The sequence below is a fragment of the Lissotriton helveticus genome, chromosome 4_1 (genome assembly GCF_964261635.1).
Source record: "Lissotriton helveticus chromosome 4_1, aLisHel1.1, whole genome shotgun sequence".
Taxonomy (NCBI): domain Eukaryota; kingdom Metazoa; phylum Chordata; class Amphibia; order Caudata; family Salamandridae; genus Lissotriton; species Lissotriton helveticus.
In genome coordinates, this window is record NC_136063.1 from 976028081 (window position 1) to 976052353 (window position 24273).

Below are 24273 nucleotides of genomic sequence, written 5' to 3' on the forward strand. Positions count from 1 at the left end.
AGTGCTTAAGATTTGGGTAGGAGAATTATTAGAAGAATAGCATGACGGTTAATGAACTATACTGAGGATTAGAATACCATGTGGCAGAAGAAAGGTGCACCGGTATTAAATAGGGAGAAGGAATGAAGTGTGGATGAGTTTAGTGTTCTTTTGAATGTAGGAAAGTGTGGAGAGCACTACAAGGTATACTGGTATTGTAAATGACAGTGCTTTTTATTTAGGTTTTTAAAAACCAAAACATATATAAAAGGCATTGCCATTTACAATGGCAATTGCTCAAAATTGTGTACTTGCGAAACCTATTGCATTGCAAATGCTTGTTGAAGTTGTAAGTCATCAACACAAAGTGGTCCTTTTAATTATGCTCCCTCTTCACACCCAAATTACAATATTATCCTGATGCTGCCCAGGACACAGAGCAGCGACCACGACTGTACCAAACACCAACGGTGCACGGGGGAGGGGAGAATCAGGGAGGGGGAAACATTTACAAGGTAAAAGTGACAAATCCTAGTTCAGCATATAGCAAACAGCCTGTGCAAACCACACCGACATTAGTCCCAAGCACAACTTGCCCCTTAAAAGACCCACCAACCCAAAATGGCAACCAGCTTCACTACCCCTTGCTTATACAACAAATAGTATTGCAGTGACTGTGGGACATGCAACTACAGAGAAAGCAAGCAGCAGGCATAGACAAATTGTAAGAAATGCACATTTCAGTGCTGGTAAAGTTAGCCCTACTGCACATTTGCCTGGAATAGCTTGGATGTCAATAGTTTAAATTCGAAACACAAACTTCTGGCTCAAAAACGTACCCCTTGCTTTATTATTAAAACTGTTTTCACACTGTCCACAAATTGCAGCTTACTGGGCTAAGGTAATGCGAACTGTATCACAAACGGTAGAAATATCGATATTACCGGACCCAAAACAATGTCTGTTAAATATGTGGGAACCCAATGATCTTACGCATCAGACACAGGACTGGGTGACGTTAGGAATCACATTTGCTAAACGCAATATTGCTAAACTGTAGGGGTCGGGGGAAACACCTATGCTCCGGGAATGGTGCAAAGTCATGGATGAGGCCATGGTGGCGGAAAAGGCGGTCTTTATCCACTGTGGATGTCCACGAAAATGGGAAAAAGTGTGGGGAGCATGGAACAAGTTTAGAGGTTATATTGTGGAGAAGTGTGGCTCACTGGTTAGAGGAGGCAGACCTGGAAGCAGAGGTCAGCCCGGGACCAGGGTTCAATTCCCGGCTCGGCGGGGTCCTGAGTCCTAAAATGTCCATGGACTCGACAATTCTCGCTCCGGTGCCTACTCGATTCACGGGTTCACACTCTGCGACTCTGGGCAATAGCTTGCTTAATCTCCACAACGGCCCTTCGCAGCGGGATGCCTGGCTTTCACCTTGCGGATACCCTGCCGGGGTTATCTCACAGGGGAATACCAGGACGGGTTCCCTAAGCAAGCGCTTAGAAACCGCTTGGTGATTTGCGCTATATAAATTCCTGTACATTTACATTTACATTTGTGACCCACCTGCACTGGGGATAGACGATGTGTCTGAATAATGAAAAAGAGGAGTGGAATGAACATGGAAATAAGTTAGCTGAAATGTTTATGTTACGACAGGTGTTATTGGAGTATGTAATGTCGCCGAACTTCGAAGCTATGATTACAGCCATGTAGCTGTGTCATGTGAATGTATTATACCCTGATTTTCTTGCTAATAAAAAGTTTTTAAAAACAAAAAAACTATTTTCACACGTGTATATACTAAAACAAGTTTTACAACATTACTGCATTTTGTTTAGCAGCTGCGTGAGTAGGGAAGTGCCATTGTAATAAAAAATAATTCAAAAACAAAACAAGATTGACATCAGCAGTCACACTGGCTTCCTCTCGGGCGTTGTGCTCAAACTGTAAAACGGGCATTGATGGTCGGAATAAAATCCACAACAAGCCTGCATTCCCCATGTTCGCGCCAATCAACAAGTTTGTTTATCAGCCAAACACTATGCAGCGATGAATAGCAGCAACCAAGGCTGAAGGGACATTTGTCAATAGACCAACGCATATCAAAAGGGAAAAACCAGTGCGGTCGGTATCATTCGGTTTCAAGTTTTTTTTTTTTTTTTACAATCCAGCACATTATTCTGGTAGAACATAGTACACAATAATATACAAACTATTCATTTACAAAGGGGAAAAGGGAAAAAAGAAACTAGTACATACACAGCCTATGTAATTCACAGTTAAAGGCAGTTAACAAAAGATAACAAAGAACATAAAGCGGTTCCTCAAATTCCCGTCCAATTTTTTTTGTTCTCCAACTGTATCCTATCCTATCCCACTACGCCAATCTGCTATTGGCTTCCAAATACGCAACCCTCTTTCCCTTCCCCTCCTGCCCTTCCTTGCATAAATTGGTTTTTCCATGTTATATGAGGACAATAAATTAGCCAGCCATACTTGTAGTGAAGGGGGGTTAGGGTCTAGCCAGGACCTAGCAATACACAATCTATATACTGCCATAGCCAAAAAAAAAACTCTTGGTACCCTTCCCCTTCTTCTGGTATTATTCCTAAGAGTATATGCACTGGCTTAAGTTTCAGCTTAATCTTCAATGAAGTCTCTAGGAAGTGTTCCAAGTTTCGTAACAATGTGTGTAACTGTGGACATAGCGCGAACATGTGTATTATGTCCGCATCTCCTGAATTGCATCGCGGACAGGTTATACCCTCCGTCCCTCCCCATTTCGCTATCCTTGCTGGTGTGTAGTAGAGGGAATATATAGTTTTATAATGCTGTGACGCCGAGCAAAGAACTGTGCGCCCTAAGTCCAGAGAGTCCTGGAACCACCCTGGTTCCCCTTCTAACTTTTCTGCCCACTTCTCACTATATTTATCCAAGTCATCCTGCATACCACACACAAAGCTGGCGTATAGGCTTCTTATTGAGCAATCCCCCCCTACTCTTATTTTTTCCATTATCTCTACTTTATTGTACCCAACCAACCCACCTTGCTTATTTCCCAAAAAACTCCTAATTTGTAAATACTTAAAAAAATCCTTATTATTCAATCCAAACTTAGTGCTCAATTCCAAAAAAGTGACTAAGCCCTGCAACCCCCAAAGATCTCCAATGCTTACTACCCCCTTTTGCATCCACCTCTCCATTGTTATGTCTCCAAACACCTCGTCTGAAAATGACCTGTTTTTAAACAACCTCGTATATCGATTGAACCTTCCTAGTCCCACTTTTTTCATATATGCCGTCCATATCTTAACTCCTGCCTCCTCCGTCTTATATCTAGTCCTTTTAAGACGCCCATATTCCACACAAGCTATGAAGCAGTTTTCCACCTCTTCACCAAGTACGGCCTTATAAATTCTAGAAGAGCAATCCCATACCCTTGGATCTTCTCCCCCCCCTATTAAGCCTTGCATATATTGAATGGCCGCAGCCCAATAATACAATTTAAAATCGGGTGCGCCCCAACCACCTCTTTCTCTGGGAAGTGTCATGTACCGATAAGCTCTGCGCGTTTTGCCATGGGCCCAAATAAATTTATTGAGGATTCTTTCCAGTGCTGAGAACCATTTTGCTTCAAAGAATAGCGGAATTGCCCTAAAAAAGTACAAAAATCTTGGGAGTATAAGCATTTTTATCACATTTGTACATCCCACCAAGGACAAGTGTAGATTATTAAGCCGTTCTAAATCCGATTTTACCTTCACAAGTAGGGGAGCCACGTTATTATTCACTACTACTTCCAAATCCGCAGATATCTCCACCCCCAAATAAACTGCAGATTTTACCACTCTTGGATCTACTCCGTATTGTCCATTTTGTGCATATCTGTTGCACACTATTTGAGTCTTAGTTTTGTTTAAGCTATACCCGGAGACTTGTCCAAAAAATTCGGCCTCCCTCTCTACTTCCACCATCGCCTCCTCTGGATATGGGGTTAAAATAGCCACGTCATCCGCGTATGCCAGTGTTTTAACTTCACACCCATTCAGGCTCATCCTAGAAATCCCATCATTCAATTCAAGCCGCCGCAGAAAGGGATCCAAATATAGTGCAAATAGAAGAGGTGACGACGGACAGCCCTGCCTTGTTCCTCTTTCAATACTGATTCCTTCTGAGTGCCCCCTACACACCCTAATTCTAGCTGTAGGATTTTTATACAGTGTCTGCATTGCTTTGATGTATTTCTTGCCAATGCCATTCCACCTCAACACCCCCCACAGATACTCCCAAGAGACTATCAAATGCTTTTTCAGCATCTAAAAAAATTGCTGCCATAGAGTCTCCTGGGATACTAGCTGCATCAAAGAATGTTAATACCTGCCTCGTATGTTGTGTGGTCCCCTTGCCTGGTATAAACCCGTGTTGGGAGTTGACAACTAATTTTTCAATAACTCCTGCCAACCTTCTAGCCAGGATTTTAGAGTAAATTTTCACGTCCGCGTTCATTAACGTGATTGGTCTATATGATCCTGGTTGTTTTGCGGGTTTCCCTTTTTTGAGGATCACCACTACATCCGCCCCCCCCCAGGAATTAGGGATTGCTTCCCCCATTTGTGCCTTACTCATAACGTCAAACATGTCCATACCTAGCACATCGAGAAAAACTTTATAAAATTCCACAGGTAGCTGGTCAGGGCCTGCAGCTTTACCAGAAGGGAGGAGATTTAGTGCCTCTATGAACTCCTCTTTCTTAAACGGCTCCTCTAACTCCTTGCTTTCTGGAGAAATACCTACTGGAACCACACCTCTCAGATACCTCTCTACTTCTTGAGAATCCCCCTCCGTATCCTCTTTATATAGCGATGCGTAGAACTGCCTAAAAATTTTCCGAATCCCATCCGCCCCTACTACTCGATTTCCATATTGATCTATCATCTCCAAAATGTCAGCTGCAGCCGCTCGCTGCCTGGTACGTGCAGCCAATAGGTGCCCCACTTTTTCACTAAATTCATATATCCCCTCTTTTTTAGCCAGGTATTTCCCCACCGCCTTGGTTGACATATACTCTGTGGCTTCTGCCTTAAGTGACACCATTTTCAATAAGAGTGGCTCCAGAGACAGCTGTTGATGAATCGCTTCACCCAGTCCCCTCTCCGCCTCAAGGAGTTTCGTATTCAATTCCGTCATCCTATTTTTTTCCTTTGCCCTTGTAGCTAACACGTAACTCAGGGTCTCCCCCCTTACCCCAGCCTTAAAAGCGTCCCAAACCATCCCCGAGCTGGCAGTACCCCTGTTGATGTCCCAGTAGCTTCTAATCCAGGATCCCATGTGTTCTTTGTACCCCTCCTCCTGCAGTAGTGCCCTTTCAAATGTCCACTCCCTTTTTTCCCTCCTATCTTGGCCTATTTTAATAGTTAAAACCAAAGGGCTATGATCGGAGATTAAGCGGGGATATTTTTCTATTGCAGTTGCGTTAATGAAGGACCCAGAAATTAGAAAATAGTCCAACCTAACCATCACTTTGTGTGGGGCAGAGTAAAATGTGCTACCATCTATGGCTGGGTGTAGCTCTATCCAAGGATCAAACAGGGAGTTATTACTAACCAGATCACATAATGCCCTATAAGTTCTTTTTTTCCTCCCTGAATAGGGAGTCCCTGACTGCAGTAGAGGATTCCTAAAATCATGTATGTTCAAATCTCCACATAACACAATCGGTTCAGGCCAGTTTGCCAACTCCGAGTCTAAGTATTGAAATATCTCGGGATCATCTTGCGTTGACCCATATATAGTTACTAGTGTAAATTTCTCTCCCCTAAATGTCAAATCCAACATGACCCAACGCCCCCACTCATCCTCCTGTTTTTTATTTACTACCACATCCCTGATTTTCCCTAGGATCGCCACCCCCCTATTCCTTGTACCTTGTTTTGAGTTGGCTAAAACAGTAAATCCTAGTTGACCTAAAAGATAGGCTTGTGCCACCTCTACATGGGTCTCTTGTAGGCATACTAAATCCAATTGTAACACGCCCAGCAGTGCTGCCACCTTATTTCTCTTATTGAGCTCATTTAACCCACACACATTGATACTCGCGATTCTACAGCTCATTACATCTTTTCTTATTTCCTAGGCATCTCCCCCAGCCACTTAGAAGAATGTTCAGAAAGATATAGCCAATAACTCCTACATCTCTAGTACCCATTGCAATTTTTATATACCACATACCAAGTGTACTCACAGATATTGACATAGAAGTAAAAAATACAATGTGCTGAAACAGTTCAGTGAAATTAACCGATTTTTGTCCCCTTTTCAACCCCCTTTTAACCCCCCTTACCCCTCCCACCCCTTCTAGTCCCTCCCCCCCCCCTTTTCTGGCAAATAGGTCAATGAGACCTATGTGTGACCGTTTTTGGAAAGTGCCAATCGCACCCTCCTCCCACCCGGGATCCTGCCACCCAGTGATAATCCCCTAGTCCCCTAGTCGAATGTCGTCTAACCAATGTTACGTTGTTCTATTACCCACCCTTCTGGGTTTTTAGCTCATCTAGAAACTGTTGGGCTTTGATCTCCGACAAGAAAAATCTTGTTCTTCCTTTCGTTACTACTTTGAGCTTCGGTGGAAAGAGAAGGTATGCTTCTGAACCCTGTGCTTGTAGAGGCGCTATCATTTGTCTTAGCCTCCACCTTCTCTCTACTGTGGCATGACAGAAATCGGGCCTGGCAAAAAAGGTAACACCCTCTGTTGTACGCCTGTTGTCGGGTCTAGCTTTCTCAATAATTTCTTCCCTTAACAGGTAGTTCCCTATATTTACAAGGATCGCCCGAGGTAGGTTCCCCTGACCGCTCCCCCCTCCTCCTTGGGCTTTCTTCATTGTGAAGGGGAACCTGTGCGCTCTCTGTATCTCTTTTTTCCAATGCCAGTCGGACTCGGGAAATGCACCTTTTAGTAGATTAACCACAAAGCGTCTTGTATCTTGTCCTTCGAGCCCTTCTGCCACACCCAAAAGACGAACGTTATTTCGCCTCTGGCGATTTTCAAAATCTTCCAGTTTCCACTGGAAGACTTCGGACAGTTTTTCCTGCGTAGTTTGAAAGGTCTGCCAGTTCCCGACATCGTCCTCTAGTTTGCCTGTGCGTTCCTCTACCTCCGTAACTCTATCCGCAATCTCATCATATAGTTTATTCATCTTCCTCATTGTATTCTGTATTTTCTTCGAAGCCTGCCTCGCTCTCCGGCTCTCTGTCCTTGCTTCGGTTTGCATTTGCTTTAGGGTGTTGAGCAGAATATCAAAAGGAGCTGATTGCGCTGTAGCCTCAGGAGGTAGTTCCCTCGTATTGTTCTCCTCAGAATAGGTTAGAGAGGTAGCAGAGTAATCCCATGTTAATCGATTACCAGCCCCAGATGGTGTCTCAGTGTGGCGCCTGCTTAACATTGATAGTCTTTTCAATTTTTTTCTAGTCGTGTCTTTACCAGAGGTACTTAATCCTGAACTTGCATGCTCATCAGAACTGCCCTCGGTAGTTTGATCCGTTTCAGTATCCTCATTGGGTGAAAAGAACTCTCCCTCTGTTGAGGCTCCTTCCCCCCTTTCATATTTAACCTCCCTTCGTAGTTTTTTTTACTACTGCTTATTGTGTTTTTTTCCATCAAACTTGCATCACTCCCCCATGTTTTATCAGTTTTCTGCCCCATGCCCAGCTCAACTTCCATCATTATGGCTCCCAACATATCTGTTTTGCCTAGTTCATGTGAGCCTCGCCTCGTCTCACCTTCTGGGATTACTAGGCCTGTCACTGAGCCTGGCGTCGAGTTTCTTCTGCTGTGAGCGCTTGTCTGATCGGGTAGCGTCTCTGTGCTTACAGCAGTACTGACATCGTTGATTTTGCCGTCCAGGGCTGGGCTGGGGTTGCTTAGCAACCCTGCGTTCGACGCTCCCTGCGCCCTCAGCGTCCTCGCGGTCGCTCTTGCCGACTTCAGACACACCGCTGCTGCTGTTTGTGTTTCCCTCGCTCAGCCCAGAGATCCTTGGAGAGAAAACTCCTACTAAGGTAGACTGCCGCAGGGGAGCTTCTTTGTTTTTGGGTTTGTCTCTTTCCTTGTCAGATGATTTTGTCACGTCTGTATCACTTGCAGCCGCTGCGTTTCCCTGCCCTCCTACTGTGTTTACTTTTCCTCGTGGCTCCGGTTTCTTTCTCGGGGGGGGGGGGGACGATGTTCTTCCGTACTGCCCCAGAAGAGAGTGGCGGGCCATCCAAGTTGATCGCCGTCTCATTAACCCCCGCTGTAGCAGCAGTTCTAACCAGGACTTGAGCCGCCTGCCCTTTCTCCTTGCCTTGCCCTCTCTCCGGCTTTGGAGGACGCATCTTAGCCGCGTCTTGCTGGTACCTTATCAAGCCGGCTTCTTTCAGAAATGTGTTCGTTTTTGTCTCTACTTGTGCCCGGCTGCAGCTGATCTTTTGTATCAGGGACGCAAGCCACTTCCTTAGTCTTTCGGAAGTATTACTGAAGATGTCGCCGTCAATATCAAAGCCCCTTAATCCAGTAAGCAGGCTCGCATGAACCCAGGTTGTAAAGGACATCAGGGACATCAAGGGATGGTCCGGTTTGTTGTTACATCCCGGTGTGGGAGAAGGGGTGAGTGCGACCTCTCAGCACCGTCCAGCCGCGGCCATCTTGCCCCATTCGGTTTCAAGTTTTAAAGTGTTTTCCAGCTAAAATGGAACTAGTTCAGAAAATAAATAAATAAGACTAAAACACGCAAACAGAAAGCAAACAGATAGCGAACGGGAAGCAAACAGACGGCCAGTTAGAAGCCATCATACGTCACAGGAACATGGTGGGCCAATCGAAGTGGGCCGTCCTAAAAGTGAACAAGGAGGAAACCAAAAACCCCGCTTGCAAATCCCGCACCTTCGTTTTACATAAACGAGGGCACGAGCCAATTGAAAAGAAGGGCGTGGCTTAAAGCACCCGTCTGAAATCATATCGATTGCAAAATGCCCTCGCATGGCAAGAGCAGCGCATGCGCGCTGCTAACGTCAGGCAAGACCTAAAAAGTATATTTTTTTCTAAAAGACCAGCACTTGGCTGTAAACTAAAGTTCTTTTTTCCCTTGGTTTTTGTTAGTTGTCGGGTGTGTGCCCCCAACACTACCTCTCTGAGAAGCCTGTGACTGCTCTCCTTTGCTATCCTGAGAGACAAGTGCAGAAATGGGTTGTACTTGGCCCAGTTTGCAGAGCATTAGTAGGACGGATGCTAGGACACCAGTGGAAAACTACCTCAACTCCCACGACCTAGACACCTGTTTGCCCTGTGTTCCCCGAATGTTACGTTAATTTTTGTCAACAAGGATATATATTGGCCCCTTGTATAGATTTATCCAAGGGGACATTAATTGCAAATGAGCTGTCCAGTATTTCTATCCAAAGCAGTTCAAGATGAGGCTTTCCTTGATATGGAGGGGAAGAAAAATGTATTTCTCAAAGCATGCCTGCAAAGGCTACTTGAAGTGGGTGACTGGATAAGAGGGGTCACTGTCATCTTATACTTTCTAGCGAAGCAAGTGAAACATGTAGATCTTACTCCAATCGCTTATCTCAAATAAATTGGGGCATAATGTCCTTGACACTCAGGCCCTGATTACAATGTAGGGTTTGAATGCGACTGCACACAGTGCAGTCAGAAACATCCATTTGTATATGGCAGCTTGTGCGGATGGCAGAAAAATGCCCGCAGGATAAGCTCCCATAGAAAAATTTGTGTTTCCCAAAATGGCTGTACCATGTGGCAGGCACCTCACAGTGCCTGCCGCATGGTGCAGGGATGTTTAGGGCCAAATGTGGAGGGCCAGGGGGGAAGGAGACCCTGCTAGGAGCCCCCAAAGTCAGTTTACGACAGCCAATCCATGTGGGAAAGGCAGACATGGATTGGCTGTTAGAAACCGACATCATAATCCCAACGGCCTTTCCGTCGTCCTTAAGAGACTAAGAGGCCTTTCCGACTGGCCGGGGGGCTTCTTGAGACCATCGGAACTGCGTCAGATTCCCCGGCCATATTCATCTCCGACCCCCGTCATCATAATACAGCGGTCAGACTTTAAAACTACAAACGTTGGTGGGAGGCTTTCCAACTGACATTGTAATTAGGTCCTTATGATGCAAAGAAGTATTTTTGAGAGTGGTGTTGGCATTGACCAACATAATGACTATGCAAGTCAGGTGGAACATGAAAGAGTTATGAAGAGAAGAACTGGACTGACAGCTGCAAAGATCTGCTAATGGTTTTGAAACAGGGTGTCACTGGGAATCCAGAAACAGCCTACCTGGCCAGACAGGGTTCACTTTGGTTCACCCAATCTCTGGACTATACTCCCACATGGCTAGCGGTAGAAAGGGAGATCTTAGGTGAGTTCCACCCTATCTCTCTTCTTTACAACAATCCAAAACACCCGACCTCAGGCAAATACATCTTTTATAACACCAAAAGGGTCTTCTTGAAACTCAACAAAATCCTACAAATCCCGATCTCGAATTCGAATATGGCCTTCCAATGTGACAACTCTAAAATCAGAATCCAAGGCTCCCCAGCCCGCTGGTCTCACTGGGCTTCTAAGGGCATTAACTTTCTGAAAGACGTAGGGTCCTCCCAAAATACGCTATCGTTTAGAGAAGTGAAAAAGCGCTTCAAGCTGCAAAATATAGATTTAAAAAAAATAATAAACTTATGGGTGCTCTATCTAAACTAAATCCTTCAACCAACGACCCTTCCCTCATCAAGATCATCCTATTCTATAATAAATCAGGCCAACAGGCTCCAAGCTCTACCATTTCATTAAAAAAAATACTCTACCACATCTTCTAGGCTACAACCTAAATGGGATCCTAACTAAACGATCACGCCACAAACTTGGCATCAGATTTGGAGATCAGTTGCCCCATATAAGATATCCCCATCCCTTGCACAGACGAAATTATGGCTATTGCACAGGACCTTTTGGAACCCGGCATGCCTCCATAAACTCTCCCTAAGAGACACTCCAAGTTGCTGGAACTGTAATGACCCGATGGGAAATCTTCCCCACCTTCTCTTTTACTGTACGGTTGGTTCATTTTTGGATTCAGTGTTTAACTTTATCCACTCTATCTGCGGAGTCCTTCTGGAGCGATCTTTATTAACACTACTTGTGTTTTTTTTAGATCCGAACATCAGATCCCTAAACAGTCTACTAATTGATTCACTTCTTACGGCTGCCTGCAAATCTATTTTCACTAACTGGAAGAATAGTGCCCCCACCTCCTTCCGCCCTTGGCTAAACTGGAACTCCTTTCTGAGAGGGGCTGATAACACCTTGTTACAAAACTCCCCATGGATTAAATGCAATACATTTATTTGGTACTCCCTTGATAACTATTTTGCCACTCCCAAACCACTGTAATTCTTTGCTGTCCACCCCCTATACTCTTATACACAGGTCCACTGTCCTATGGGTACAAAAATGAGAGATACTTAAAACTGATACCAATTCCTTTCAAATCCATGGGTTGAACCCTTGGTCTGATTGAATCTTATGACCTGGAATGAACTGGCACTCGTATATGCTACGTCCTTTATGTATTTTACAAATTGTTACAAGTGTTCTTTCTCTATACCTACTATGGTCACCCCTTTCTCCTTTCATTTACTCTTTTTGCTTTACGGCATCTCACAAATCTTTGGGTTTCTTTAATATTCATATTTTGTGTACACTTATTTTTCATCGTTTCCTGGATTTTGCTTTGCAACTTAGACCCTCAGATCACGATCAACCCTCCAGGATGTTACCCACATGAATTGTTGATCTTAAACTGGATCTTTTTATTCTCTGATGGCTCTTTTCTCTCTGTTCTTTGTTTTTTGAAAAATTGCTCAATAAAATTCACATGAAATGAAATAAACAAGAATACGACTCAATTAGTACTTATGGTGAGCCCTCTTAAATGCTTGTAAGCCAAAGAAAGACCAAAGCCCTCTACTAGTTGGAGCCAAGAAAATAAAGGCGTCCATAAAAAAGTAGTGTTTAAAAAAGAAAAAGAAAAAAAGGTTATAGTGCTGTTGCTGCTCAGGGCTATTCAGAAATATTGCTGAAACTCTGTTGTCTAATCTATTAAACATTTCTGTGCGTGGACACTCCACTCTCTCTCCCCAGAACAGGAGTATTGGCTGCTCGTTTTTTCCATTTTGTTCTCAATTATGAAGCTCGTGATTCATCCAGGCCACTCATAAACCAGTGAATTGATTTATTTTGCCACAGAGTTCCTTACTCCAAACTTTAGAAGCATGAAAGTGTTTAAACTTTCAAGAGAGTGGAATAATTCCGACCACTGACCAGGCAATTTATGACATGCTCTTCCAAAAGTATATAGACTTTAGGACTGCAAAAATATAGAGAACTGGTCAGTGACTGTTTCTTTTGCCGTTACGTCTACACTTCACAAAATAAAATATGCATGACAGGTTGCGGTTTAGCAGACGTTCTGACGGGAATGTATATGTTTTCACTGAAAGGAAGATCGGTACTCCGCAAGGTGAAAAATGCAAAGACATGACAACTAAAGGAGCGCGTGTGTTTGGTCGTTCTCTCGTTTTAGGTCTAGCGCTCTCTCTATTTATATTTTGCTGTAGGAGGATCTTGGAATATGGTTTTAAAAGAACTGCCCCAAGTCTACTCTATTTATGGAAGAGATGTTATCCTTTTGCAGAGTTGGGTTATTTCTGGTAAATTTCTCAAACTCTGGAACAGCTAATATTGAGAAGGTAATGAGTGCATCATTTAGAGTTTTAAAAAACTACACATAAGACATTTGTTTATTGTAGTGACACATTGATCAAATGCTTTGGGGTGTTCATTTTCTTAATATAAAAAAGTTTGTAAAGTCAGTGCTTTAAACAAGCCATCCTTTCAGCAAACCTTCAGTGTTTAAAAGGGAGCTGTAACTGCTCCCTTCCTTTCCAACACAGAGATCCATATGAGGCAAGAAAGGTTCTTTAAATTGAGCGGATGGTCCTCTGCCAAGAGAGTGAGAGCCATAGCATGGGTGCCGCAGGCGACCGGCAGACTATCCAACAGGGTGTAAACGCCCACATATGCCTCTTTGGGCATACTTTATGCAGGCTGATTGGCATTAATTTGGAGAGAGAATGGATTTTCGACCTAAAAAGCTTAAAACCACATAATGACCAATTGTTGGAAGTAGTATGGTCTAACACAGGGTAACGGCTATCCCAGTGTAACGTTCCAGGAGTGTAACATGTGACTAGTAGTACCCAGATCATACAGTAGTAATCGGAATATATTTAATCTCCTTCTTTCGATAGTTGTGGTACCAGATCTATGAATATGCTTAAAATTAGTAAATAAAGCATCCAGTAAACATTGCGGAGTTTAATGTTGAATAATCAAATGTATCAATATTTAGTTGTGTGTCTTTGTAAAGATGGTCCACTGCATAAGGGACAATAGAGACCACACTTGTTTCATTGTCTTATGCCGTAAGGCTCCGGATTTTTCAAGGCTTGAGGAAAATTTGTATTGTATAGCAAACACTCTTAAAAGATGAAAGGAACGAAGTTCAGCTGTGTGGGTTCCCAATACACACTGCAGTCATGCAGTCCATACATTCAGTTGATTTCTTTGTGATCAGAAAGGACAAGCATGTGCTTCTTGTTGTACAAAGCCATGGCGGTCTGGTCCAGTAGAGCTGTTAATACTGGACCTAGCGGCGCAAGAAGCGAGTTGGAACCGAACAGTTAAGAGCACCCGTAAGGTTTTTCTATGGATCGGGCACAGGCCTCCAGCTTGGCGAGTAGGGAGGAGACCATAGATGGATAGGCAGGTGACCACAGAAGAGACCTAGTCGTTGACCCAAATATTGAAATTTCCTACAACAAAGACTTGATGGCCTAAATAGCAACTAGGTAAATGAGACCTCAGATTATAAGAAATTTCACACAGCCGTGGAATGGGGAGTAAAATAGTCTAAGATTAAGTGAAATGCCGATATGTGGTAACTTTGGCAATAACACAGCAACATTTCCAGAGAAAGATCATCACAGAACATTATATGAGCCAAACCACTGATTTCCTGCTTGCACGTGCCTGTCCTGTTACACAGGGAATTTTATAACCCCTTAAATAGCCCATTATGAGGTCATGTTCATAAGCAGCATGGAGCTATGTTTCCATTAGAAACATACAGTCCCAGTTTGAAGCAAAATCAGGTTAATACATTCCCCCAGATGGCGTGGAATGCATTTTTTATTCATCTGTGCACAGCTAAGATTATTAGGCTCTAGACAGCGGCAGGCAGAGCATACAACTGGAGCCATACATAAAATAGGGGCTTAGCAAATAATAGCATTAAGACCAAATCTACTGTGACCCAAGAAAGATAGGTGGCACAATTCTATAACATTAAGATTAAAGTAAGCAAGAGTGATATAGACTAGAACCAGCGGAAAAAAAGAGTCCCAGCAAACTGCATCTTCTGCCATCAGATGTACAGATGGACATAAACGGGTGTACCTTTGGAGCACCTATGGAACACGAGTTGTGTGTCCTTTGCAAAGACAAGGTTCCGACTGACAGATATGCCGGTTGAGAGGGACATCAATGGAGGGCACAAGCCACAACATGTAGTACAAACTCCAGCAGGGAGACTAGAAAATCTACCTTGTTCCAAAGGGAGTACTACAAGGAGCTATACTGGGGAGGGAAAATTGCAAACCCCCTTAAGGTTGCAAGCTAGGATGTTGAAAGATCACTATGCAGAAGGTCGAATGACGGCGAGAAGCAATAGCCTGATTTCATTGAAATAAAAAATATGGCAGGGTTCACATATTAATACTAAACAAAATCAGCGTAATGTAAAAAACAACAAAAGAGGAGGCACCTACTGAATGGGTTTCAAGCTAGCACATGTTCTGTTTGAGACTGCAGCATCAGAATGAGGAGGAGGAGGTAGAAAATGTTATACACCATGTGCTCCTGCACACCACACAACGGTATACAAATATTACAACCAAAATGATGACAAAAAAGAATTGTGTAACAAAAAGAGCAAAACAAGAAGATTCCTAATCCAACAATGACCATATGGCATATATCACTTGGGTCTGGTGAATACAAAAAAAAATTCTGGAGATGAAAAAACTGGAGATGAAAAACAGGGCAAAAAAAGAACTGAAGAGTGCGGGTCTAAACATCTGCTGCCGGACTACACCCGCTATGATTGCACTGGCTTTTTCCTTCAGTCCTGCTGGCACGGTTTCAGAAAAAACTTAGGATGGAAACATGCAAGATATTTTCAGGTTATTGGAAATTTGGTAAATACTACTACGATAGCTATTTGCTTATGAAAACTGAAAGGACCATAAATGTTGTTGGATCTTTTTATATATTTGTATGTTTGGAAACTGATAAACATTTAAATGTTTGCCACTGTTAACATTGATAGGTACAAGATGATGAAAACCCATAGAACTTATGCTCTGGTGCTTACAGAACAGACTATGCTCAATGACGTCTTGCCTCATAAATAAGGTTAATTCGCATCATCTCATTAAAAAAGAAACTTAGAGTCATCAGTATGGTAAACAACAATATAAATCTCTATACATAATGAATACATTGTGATGAAATGTAAATGTGAAACTAGACTGCATTCTACCTTGTCAGCAGTTAATAAGGAAAAAGTACTTGCCTTACATGCATCAGCACATAATCTCATCATTAGAAATGCCAGTCCTAGGTGTACTACATACCCTTTAATGGGATGGACTCCTTCAGAATTCTGTTCCTTCGCTTCTTTTATGGCGCTAGATGGAGTATGTCGGGCACAAGTCAAAAATTCTGGGTCCAGTTGGTGAGTTCCTTCCTGTTGTTCCTCGACTAGCTTTACACTTTCCTCTTTTGAAGGATGTTTGACCAGCCCATCACGACTGAGTGGGGGAAAAAGAAAAAAAAGGGCAAGCAAATGACAGCCGTTACCTTTACAATTCATGCTTCCACTTATACGGTCTACGTAAACTAAACTAAGCAAAGAAGATGAGTTCTAAGGCACTCCCAGTTTCATAAATGAAATACTGCTCCGAAACTGTGTGAGCCAAATTCCGTCCAAGTCTATAACAAGCATTGGCAAAGCCAAGAATTCAGCCCTTGGCAAGCCTGATATTTCATTTATTACAGACATAACAGACATTAAAGTGTAATATATATATATATATATCATCTAAATGTTGTGAGCATATGTTGGCAGAACAAATAGTAAAAAAATATCTATTGCAGAAAGCAGTTAAAAACACGAAATGAAGACAAAATGAGAGGAGATATCGGTCTACTTACCCTCAGTGGCGGCTTTGCCCCCCTGGTTTTTGCAGAGTAAAAAAAGAAAAAGAAATGATAATTGAACGTTATCATTTTATTTGTTTCTGCTGCGGCGTCTTAGCGGGGCTGATCTGCTCTGCTGACAGAGCACAGGAGGAGTAGTTTGCACTCACTAAGTGCGCATAAAAGTATTCTCGGCTGTCTCGGGTCGGCCAAACATTCACACGCACTTAGCGGTGGAGAACATGCCAAGGCTTCCATTTCTTAGCTGAGCGCCAAACCACGGCGCTTAGACCAATCACAATGCAGCAGTGCAGCATTGTTATTGGCTATGGGGAGCCTGGGAACCTAGTGCTCATCGCTTCTTGTTTGCCGAGAAGAAGCCATGGAGAGGACGGAGGAGAGGCGGCAGGCCCTGGCTGGCAAGTTAATTTGCTTTTTTAAACCCCCCCAGCCTTACCCCTCCCCGCCCCATTGCTGCTTCCCGGGAGCAGCCGCCACTGCTCACCCTAGGTCTCACGGGGACTACTTTAACCCCTTCCGCGCTGATGACGGAACCGCTCCGTCATCAGCTGCGGTAGAGCTGTGCTGATGACGGAGCGGTTCCGTCATGGCCCGCTCGATGCGCCTGCGCGGCGCGTTCTATTGAGCAGGCGGGGATGACGGAACCGCTCCGTCATGAGCACAGCTCAACCGAGGCTGGTGACGGAGCGGTTCCGTCACCAGCATGGGCGTGCCGCGCGCCCCCCCGCCCCCTTAGCGCTGCGGCGGAATAGCTGCCGCAGCGAAGGTGTTAAAGGCATATCCGCATATTTGGAAAATCTAACTACAAACAAACAGTGAAGAGAACCAATCACAAAAAAATGGCTTATCCGTTGCCGTGCTGTAGGCGGTGGTGTGAGGAAGTAAAGTTTAAAGTTCTTTTATTTTTGCACGATTAATCAAAATCATTGCAAATAATCAGATAAAATATGTCAAAATAAAAGGAAATATATAAAAACAGCACACGATCTAACATCAGCAGCTGTTAAAAACCAATACTATACATGTCAAAATAACAAACTGTACGGCGATTAGACAGTGATGAACGCGGTCTCATTATACTTTACTAAAAGGACAATCAACAGTTGTACATGCAAAGCAGCAGAGAAGACAGCAAAATACAATAAGTTCACATCCTTTTGTGACTAAATTAAGTTACAACACTGAAAAAAGATACATAGTTCTGACATCAAAATCCGTTAAGATTCTGGTGCAGTAAATATCAGGCAGCCCATTGGTATCATAAATAAACAAGCATTTGCAATGCATAAGGTCTCGCATTAGGAAAGTTTGAGCTATTGGTATTGTAAATGACAAATTTTTTATATATGTGTTGGTTTTGAAAATAGCAAAAATAATAGCTTTGTCATTTACAATGCCAATAGTTATAACTTGTGACACCTATAGCATTTGTAATGCAATATGTGTTGTATTCACGTGACTTAGATGTTGTTGGACAGGCCACATGAAGGGCTCGCTCCCTCCCCGCAGGACAGGGCCCGGCCACCGTCAGCACTATTGCCCAGCCCAGCCGCCATCTTGGACACGGCACCACGCGGCCGCGCGGCCTCAGCCCGACCCCAACCCTGGGCCTGGCCAGGCCCCGACATCCCGGCACCTCCCTCCACCCAGGAGGTGAACGGCCCACTTGGCAGGTCAATGGGAGTACGAAGTGTCGATGGCTCTCCCCCGCCAGGTGCCGAGCACCCCCAGCCTCCTTGGGCGCTGGCTCCGCCCCCCTGCTGGGTGTCTGGAGTCCTCCATCCCAGACCTCCCGACCTCCAAGAGCGAGGGTCCGGACATCAAAGGGCGCCAGACCTATAACTGAGGCAGCCCCAGGACAGGAAGGCAGTTGTATCCTGGAGTCGAGAGACACCGAGAAGAACTCATCCTTGACGGACTGCTGGCGCTGCCACAGCCCTGCCTTGTGAACTATTGCCCTGCCTGCTGGCGCTGCCGCGGCCCTCTGCAACCTTCATCTTCGTGGGACCTGCTGGCGCTGCCGCGGCCCTCTGCAACCTTCATCCCCGTGGGACCTGCTGGCGCTGCCGCGGCCCTCTGCAACCTTCATCCTCGTGGGACCTGCTGGCGCTGCCGCGGCCCTCTGCAACCTTCATCCTCGTGGGACCTGCTGGCGCTGCCGCGGCCCTCTGCAACCTTCATCCTCGTGGGACCTGCTGGCGCTGCCGCGGCCCGTAGAAACCTCCATTCTCGTGGGACCTGCTGGCGCTGCCGCGGCCCGTCGTAACCTTCATCCTCGTTGGGACCTGCTGGCGCTGCCGCGGCCCGTTGCCACCTACGACCTCTTCGGGCCCTGCCGGCGCGGCCGCGGTCTGACCCATCCGAACACCGAGCTCGAGGATTGTGAGCTATCACCGTTACACCTCCGTACCCGTGGGTACCAAGACTGTCCCGCTACCCCCTTCCCTTACTAGAGACTAGAATTGAGAGGATCATCGTGTCCTGAACGCCTTGTATCATACCACTCTACTACCAGAAGTGCCTATAAAAGGTGTTACCCTGATCTTTGTGTGGTGTCCATCTGTGGGGGGGGAAGTTACCTGTCTGTGCGATCACTGTGCTCGGCCGACCCTTCAGGTCCCCGTCTAACATTGGTGGCTAGCGGCGCGATCCGAACCAACGCGTACCGTACAGACAGTAACTCACCCTACGACTAAAACCACAATGACGACCAAAGAGAACGGATCGGCGGAGAAATTCCAGATGGAAAAGCTGGAAGAATACAACCACCGAGAGCTCAAACAATTTTGCATGGACTTAGGCATTGCTACCACCGGGCTAAGCACAAAAGAAGACTTCAAAAACGCCCTAGAGGCCTGGACAGAGACAAATACCGCAACCCCCCGGGACCCCGCAGCCCCGGAAGTCAACACCACCCGGACGGAGGAACGGAGAACAGGCCCCTCCCATGAAGAGATCCAAGAGCGGGAAAAAAATAGATTACACGAGTTAGACTTGGCACGACTCAGATTAGACGGAGAATTGAAACTGGCGGAACAAAAAATAAACTTAGAACACTTACGGCTCAGAGAAGAGCGAGAGGAAAAACAGAGACAGAGAGACCTCGAAGAAAAAAGACTGGCATACGAGCACGAGTGCAAACTAGCGGAGATAGAAATACGCAAACTGAACAAAAACCTAGGGGTGCCCGAGCAACCGCACTCCCCGGGTCCTACCGAGCAGAAGGTCCACATCCCCAAGGATGTGGTCCGAGAATATCACCGGCACGACGACATACAGCAGTGGTTCAAGGCCTATGAGATTGCCATGACCGCCCACCGAGTCGCTCGAAGTGACTGGGGAGCCGGTCTATGGGGGAGATTCGTCAACGAGGGTCGTGATGCCCTGCTGCAACTTCCGGACCATCAAATGACGTCCTATGACCACATGAAGGCCGCCCTCCTCAGTCGATATGGACTTACACCCGAAATGTACCGCCAGAGGTTCCGCAACTGCACCCGGATCCCAGGTACGACGTGGTTGGAATACGTGAACTATTTCAGCCGAGCCTTCGAGGGGTGGATCAAGGGTAACAACGTAACCACTTACGAACAACTCTTCAATCTCATTGTGTGGGAGCACCTCTCCAACAACTGCTTTGTCGAGCTCAGGCAGCACCTCCTCGACAGTAAATTGACTGAACCCCGGCAGCTCGCCACCGAGGCTGACCGGTGGGAGAGCACCCGAGTGGCCCGAAGTGGGCCGAATGAGCAGAACAGAACCAACCAAGGTCACCATCGTCCCCGAGGAGGAGGAGGAGGCCCGGGCCGGGGCAGAGACGCCGCCCCGACCGCACCCACTAACGCCACCCCGGCCCCAGCAGGCCGGGGAAACCCCCCGATGCGCCCGGGGTTCCGAGCTAACGTGACGTGTCATCGATGCCAGCGAGTCGGCCACTATGCCAGTGACCCGACCTGCCCGAAGAACCAGGCCCCCGGGCCCCGCCAAATTGCGGCCGCCGCCCTGGGAGAAGAACAAGTCTCCGAAGACACGGAGACCTATGAGTCGGAGCAGTTCGAGTGGGAACCCGCCGCCATGACCCTGGCATGCCTAGGAGGAAGAGACATGGTCCCGCGGACTCCCCTGCCCGCCAACACTCGGAAGTACAGCCAATGGGTGAGCATCAATGGGCGCAAGGCCGAGGCCCTGCGTGACACCGGGGCCAGTGTGACGGCCGTCCGCTGTCACCTGGTAACCCCGGAACAAATCCTACCAAACGTACTTTGCCCCGTCCGATCGGCAGATAACTCAGAGAGCCTGTGTCGGATGGCCTGCGTCCCCTTCGAATGGGGAGGAGTGTCCGGCATGCTGAAAGTAACTGTCCGTGACGATGCCCCCGTAGACTGCCTCCTGGGGAACGATCTCGAGAGCTCCCCGTGGGCCGCTGTGGAAAGAAGAGAGCATCTGGGGATGTTGGGTCTCCCGGACTGGGCGTGCGTAACCACCCGGTCCATGGCCACCCGCACCATCCCTAGACCAGAAGAACCAGAATGGGCAGCACCTCCGCCCTCGATCACTCCAGAAGAAGACTTCCTCCAGACCGACCACCCGGACCCCACCCCAGAGGGGTCCACACAGCCCCCCGAGCTTCCCGACCTGGCTCAGTGGCGTCAAGAAGGGGGGCCCACCCAGGAACAATTCCGGCAGGAGCAAAAGACCTGCCCCTCCCTCGAGGGATTGCGACAGCAAGCGCTCGCCCAGAGCCAAGGAGACACCACCGGGGCCCACTGGGTTTATTGGGACAATGATCTCTTGTACAGCGAACAGAAAATCGCAGAACTGGGGGCCGGGCGAGTGCTAGTGGTGCCCCTCCACTTCAGAGACTTCCTGTTGAACCTAGCCCATGATGTCCCCCTGGCCGGGCACCTGGGCCAAGACAAGACCTACCACCGCCTGGTGACTCACTTTTTTTGGCCCAAAATGAGAAATGACGTATCCCACCATTGCCGGTCCTGCCCGACCTGCCAGGCCAGTGGGAAGAGCGGCCGCAAACTCAAGGCACCCCTACAACCATTCCCCGTGGTGACCACCCCGTTCGAAAGGGTGGGAATAGACATTGTGGGGCCTCTGGACCCCCGAACAGCACAGGGACATCGCTTCATCCTGGTCCTGGTGGATCACGCTACCCGCTATCCTGAGGCGGTCCCCCTTCGTACGATAACAGCCCCAGTAGTGGGTCGAGCCTTGATGGGGATCTTCTCTCGAGTGGGCTTCCCCCGGGAAGTCGTCAGCGACAGGGGTACGAACTTTATTTCAAAGTATATGAAATCCCTCTGGCAGCAGTGCGGAGTCACTTACCGATTCACCACCCCCTATCACCCCCAGGGGAACGGGCTGGTCGAGCGGTTCAACCGCACCCTCAAGGGGATGATCATGGGGCTGGAAGAACCCCTACGCCGCCAGTGGGACGTGCTACTACCGTGCCTCCTCTTCGCCTACCGAGAAGTCCCCCAGAAGTCCCTCGGCTTCAGCCCCTTCGAACTCCTGTACGGACACCCCGTTCGCGGGCCTCTCAGCCTAGTGAAGGAGGAATGGGAAATGGCCCCCCTAAAGACCCCTCCGGACGTCTACAAATACCTCCTGACCCTCCGTAATCAGACCCGGAAATTCAGGGAGATCGCTAAAGCCAATCTGGAGGCCAGTCAAGAAGACATGAAGAAGTGGTACGACCAACATGCCTCCTCCATCGAGTTTGAACCGGGTCAGCAGGTATGGGTGATGTCCCCCATCGAACCATGTGCCTTGCAGGACAAATGGACGGGGCCCTTCAAGGTGATCGAGCGCAGGAGCCCCGTCACCTATCTCATCGACCTGGAGTCCCCCCGGAACCCCCTCCGGGTCCTCCACGCCAACCGACTCAAACCCCACTTCGTGCGCTCAGAGCTCAGCCTGCTGATGGCTACCGACAGTGGCGCGGAAGGAGACTCCGAGCCCCTCCCTGACCTACTGAGGACCCGGGAAAGAGATGGTTCGGTGGACGGGGTCCGACTCTCTGAGGCCCTGACCCCAGAGCAGCGTCAAGATTGCCGGGCCCTCCTGCTGCCGTTCGCAAACCTGTTCTCTCTCGCACCCGGAGTCACCTCCTGGTGCCTGCACGACGTGGACACGGGGGACAGTCCTCCTGTTCGACACCGGGCGTACCGAGTACCGGATCGGGTACGTACATGCATCCAAGAAGAAGTCTCCAAGATGCTCGCCCTCGGAGTCATCGAACCTTCGGACAGTCCCTGGGCCAGCCCGGTCGTCCTGGTCCCCAAGGCCGCGGCCCCGGGCACCACCCCTGAACTCCGGTTCTGCATTGACTATCGGGGGCTGAACGCGGTCACCCGTACGGACGCTCACCCTATCCCCCGAGCAGATGAACTAGTCGACCGCATGGGGGCAGCCCGCTACCTAAGCATCTTCGACCTGACAGCGGGCTACTGGCAGATCGGCCTCACCCCCAGAGCCCAAGAACGTTCCGCTTTCTCCACCCCGGATGGGCACTACCATTTCAGAGTGATGCCCTTCGGCATGAAAAACGCTCCAGCCACTTTTCAAAGACTGGTGAACCAGGTATTGGCGGGCCTCGAAGAATTCAGCGCCGCCTACCTGGACGACATCGCGGTATACAGCCGCCACTGGGCGGATCACCTCCACCACCTCAGAGAGGTCCTGCAGGCCCTCCAACAGGCCGGCCTCACCATAAAGGCCAGCAAGTGCCAAATCGGCCAGGGGTCCGTGACCTACCTCGGACACCAAGTGGGGAGCGGTCTGGTGGCCCCCCTCCAACTCAAGGTAGCTGCCATTCAGTCCTGGCAACCCCCCGAGACACAAACCGAGGTCCGAGCCTTCCTGGGGCTCACCGGATACTACCGGCGGTTTGTAAGGGACTATGGCAGCATTGTGGGGCCCCTCACGGAGCTCACGTCTAAGAACCACCCAAAAAGAGTCAACTGGACTCCCGACTGTCAAGCAGCCTTCGAGACGCTGAAGGCCGCCATGTGCACCGCTCCTGTGCTCCAGGCCCCCGACTACAGCCGCGAGTTCATCGTGCAGACCGATGCCTCCGACCATGGTATTGGGGCCGTCCTCTCCCAACTGAACCCCGAAGGAGTGGACCAACCAGTGGCCTTCATCAGCAGACGCCTACTGCCCCGAGAACAGCGCTGGAGCACCATTGAGCGAGAGGCCTTCGCGGTGGTATGGGCCCTCAAGAAGCTCCGGCCATACCTCTTCGGAACCCATTTCCGGGTACAGACGGACCATCGGCCCCTGCAATGGCTCATGCAGATGCGGGGGGAGAACCCCAAACTATTGCGATGGTCTATCTCCCTGCAGGGGATGGACTTCACTGTGGAACATCGCCCTGGCCAAGACCACGCCAACGCGGATGGCCTGTCCCGCTTTTTCCGCCTCGACGAGGAAAGTCCCCAAGAAGATGGGTGACTCTCCCCGTCTTCAGCTGGGGGGGGACGCATGTTGGACAGGCCACATGAAGGGCTCGCTCCCTCCCCGCAGGACAGGGCCCGGGCCACCGTCAGCACCATTGCCCAGCCCAGCCGCCATCTTGGACACGGCACCACGCGGCCGCGCGGCCTCAGCCCGACCCCAACCCTGGGCCTGGCCAGGCCCCGACATCCCGGCACCACCCTCCACCCAGGAGGTGAACGGCCCACTTGGCAGGTCAATGGGAGTACGAAGTGTCGATGGCTCTCCCCCGCCAGGTGCCGAGCACCCCCAGCCTCCTTGGGCGCTGGCTCCGCCCCCCTGCTGGGTGTCTGGAGTCCTCCATCCCAGACCTCCCGACCTCCAAGAGCGAGGGTCCGGACATCAAAGGGCACCAGACCTATAACTGAGGCAGCCCCAGGACAGGAAG

At 48.1% G+C, this 24273-nt stretch overlaps 1 protein-coding gene across 2 annotated transcripts in view; it reads right to left on the reverse strand.

Annotated features, from left to right (window-relative positions):
* Positions 1 to 24273, reverse strand: part of OTULIN (OTU deubiquitinase with linear linkage specificity) — a 364512-nt gene that overhangs the window by 114443 nt on the left and 225796 nt on the right. For both annotated transcript variants that reach the window (XM_078687593.1, XM_078687594.1), the window contains one exon: positions 15791 to 15967. In XM_078687593.1, coding sequence (XP_078543719.1) covers positions 15791 to 15967 — 177 coding nt within the window. The remainder of the gene's footprint in view (positions 1 to 15790; positions 15968 to 24273) is intronic.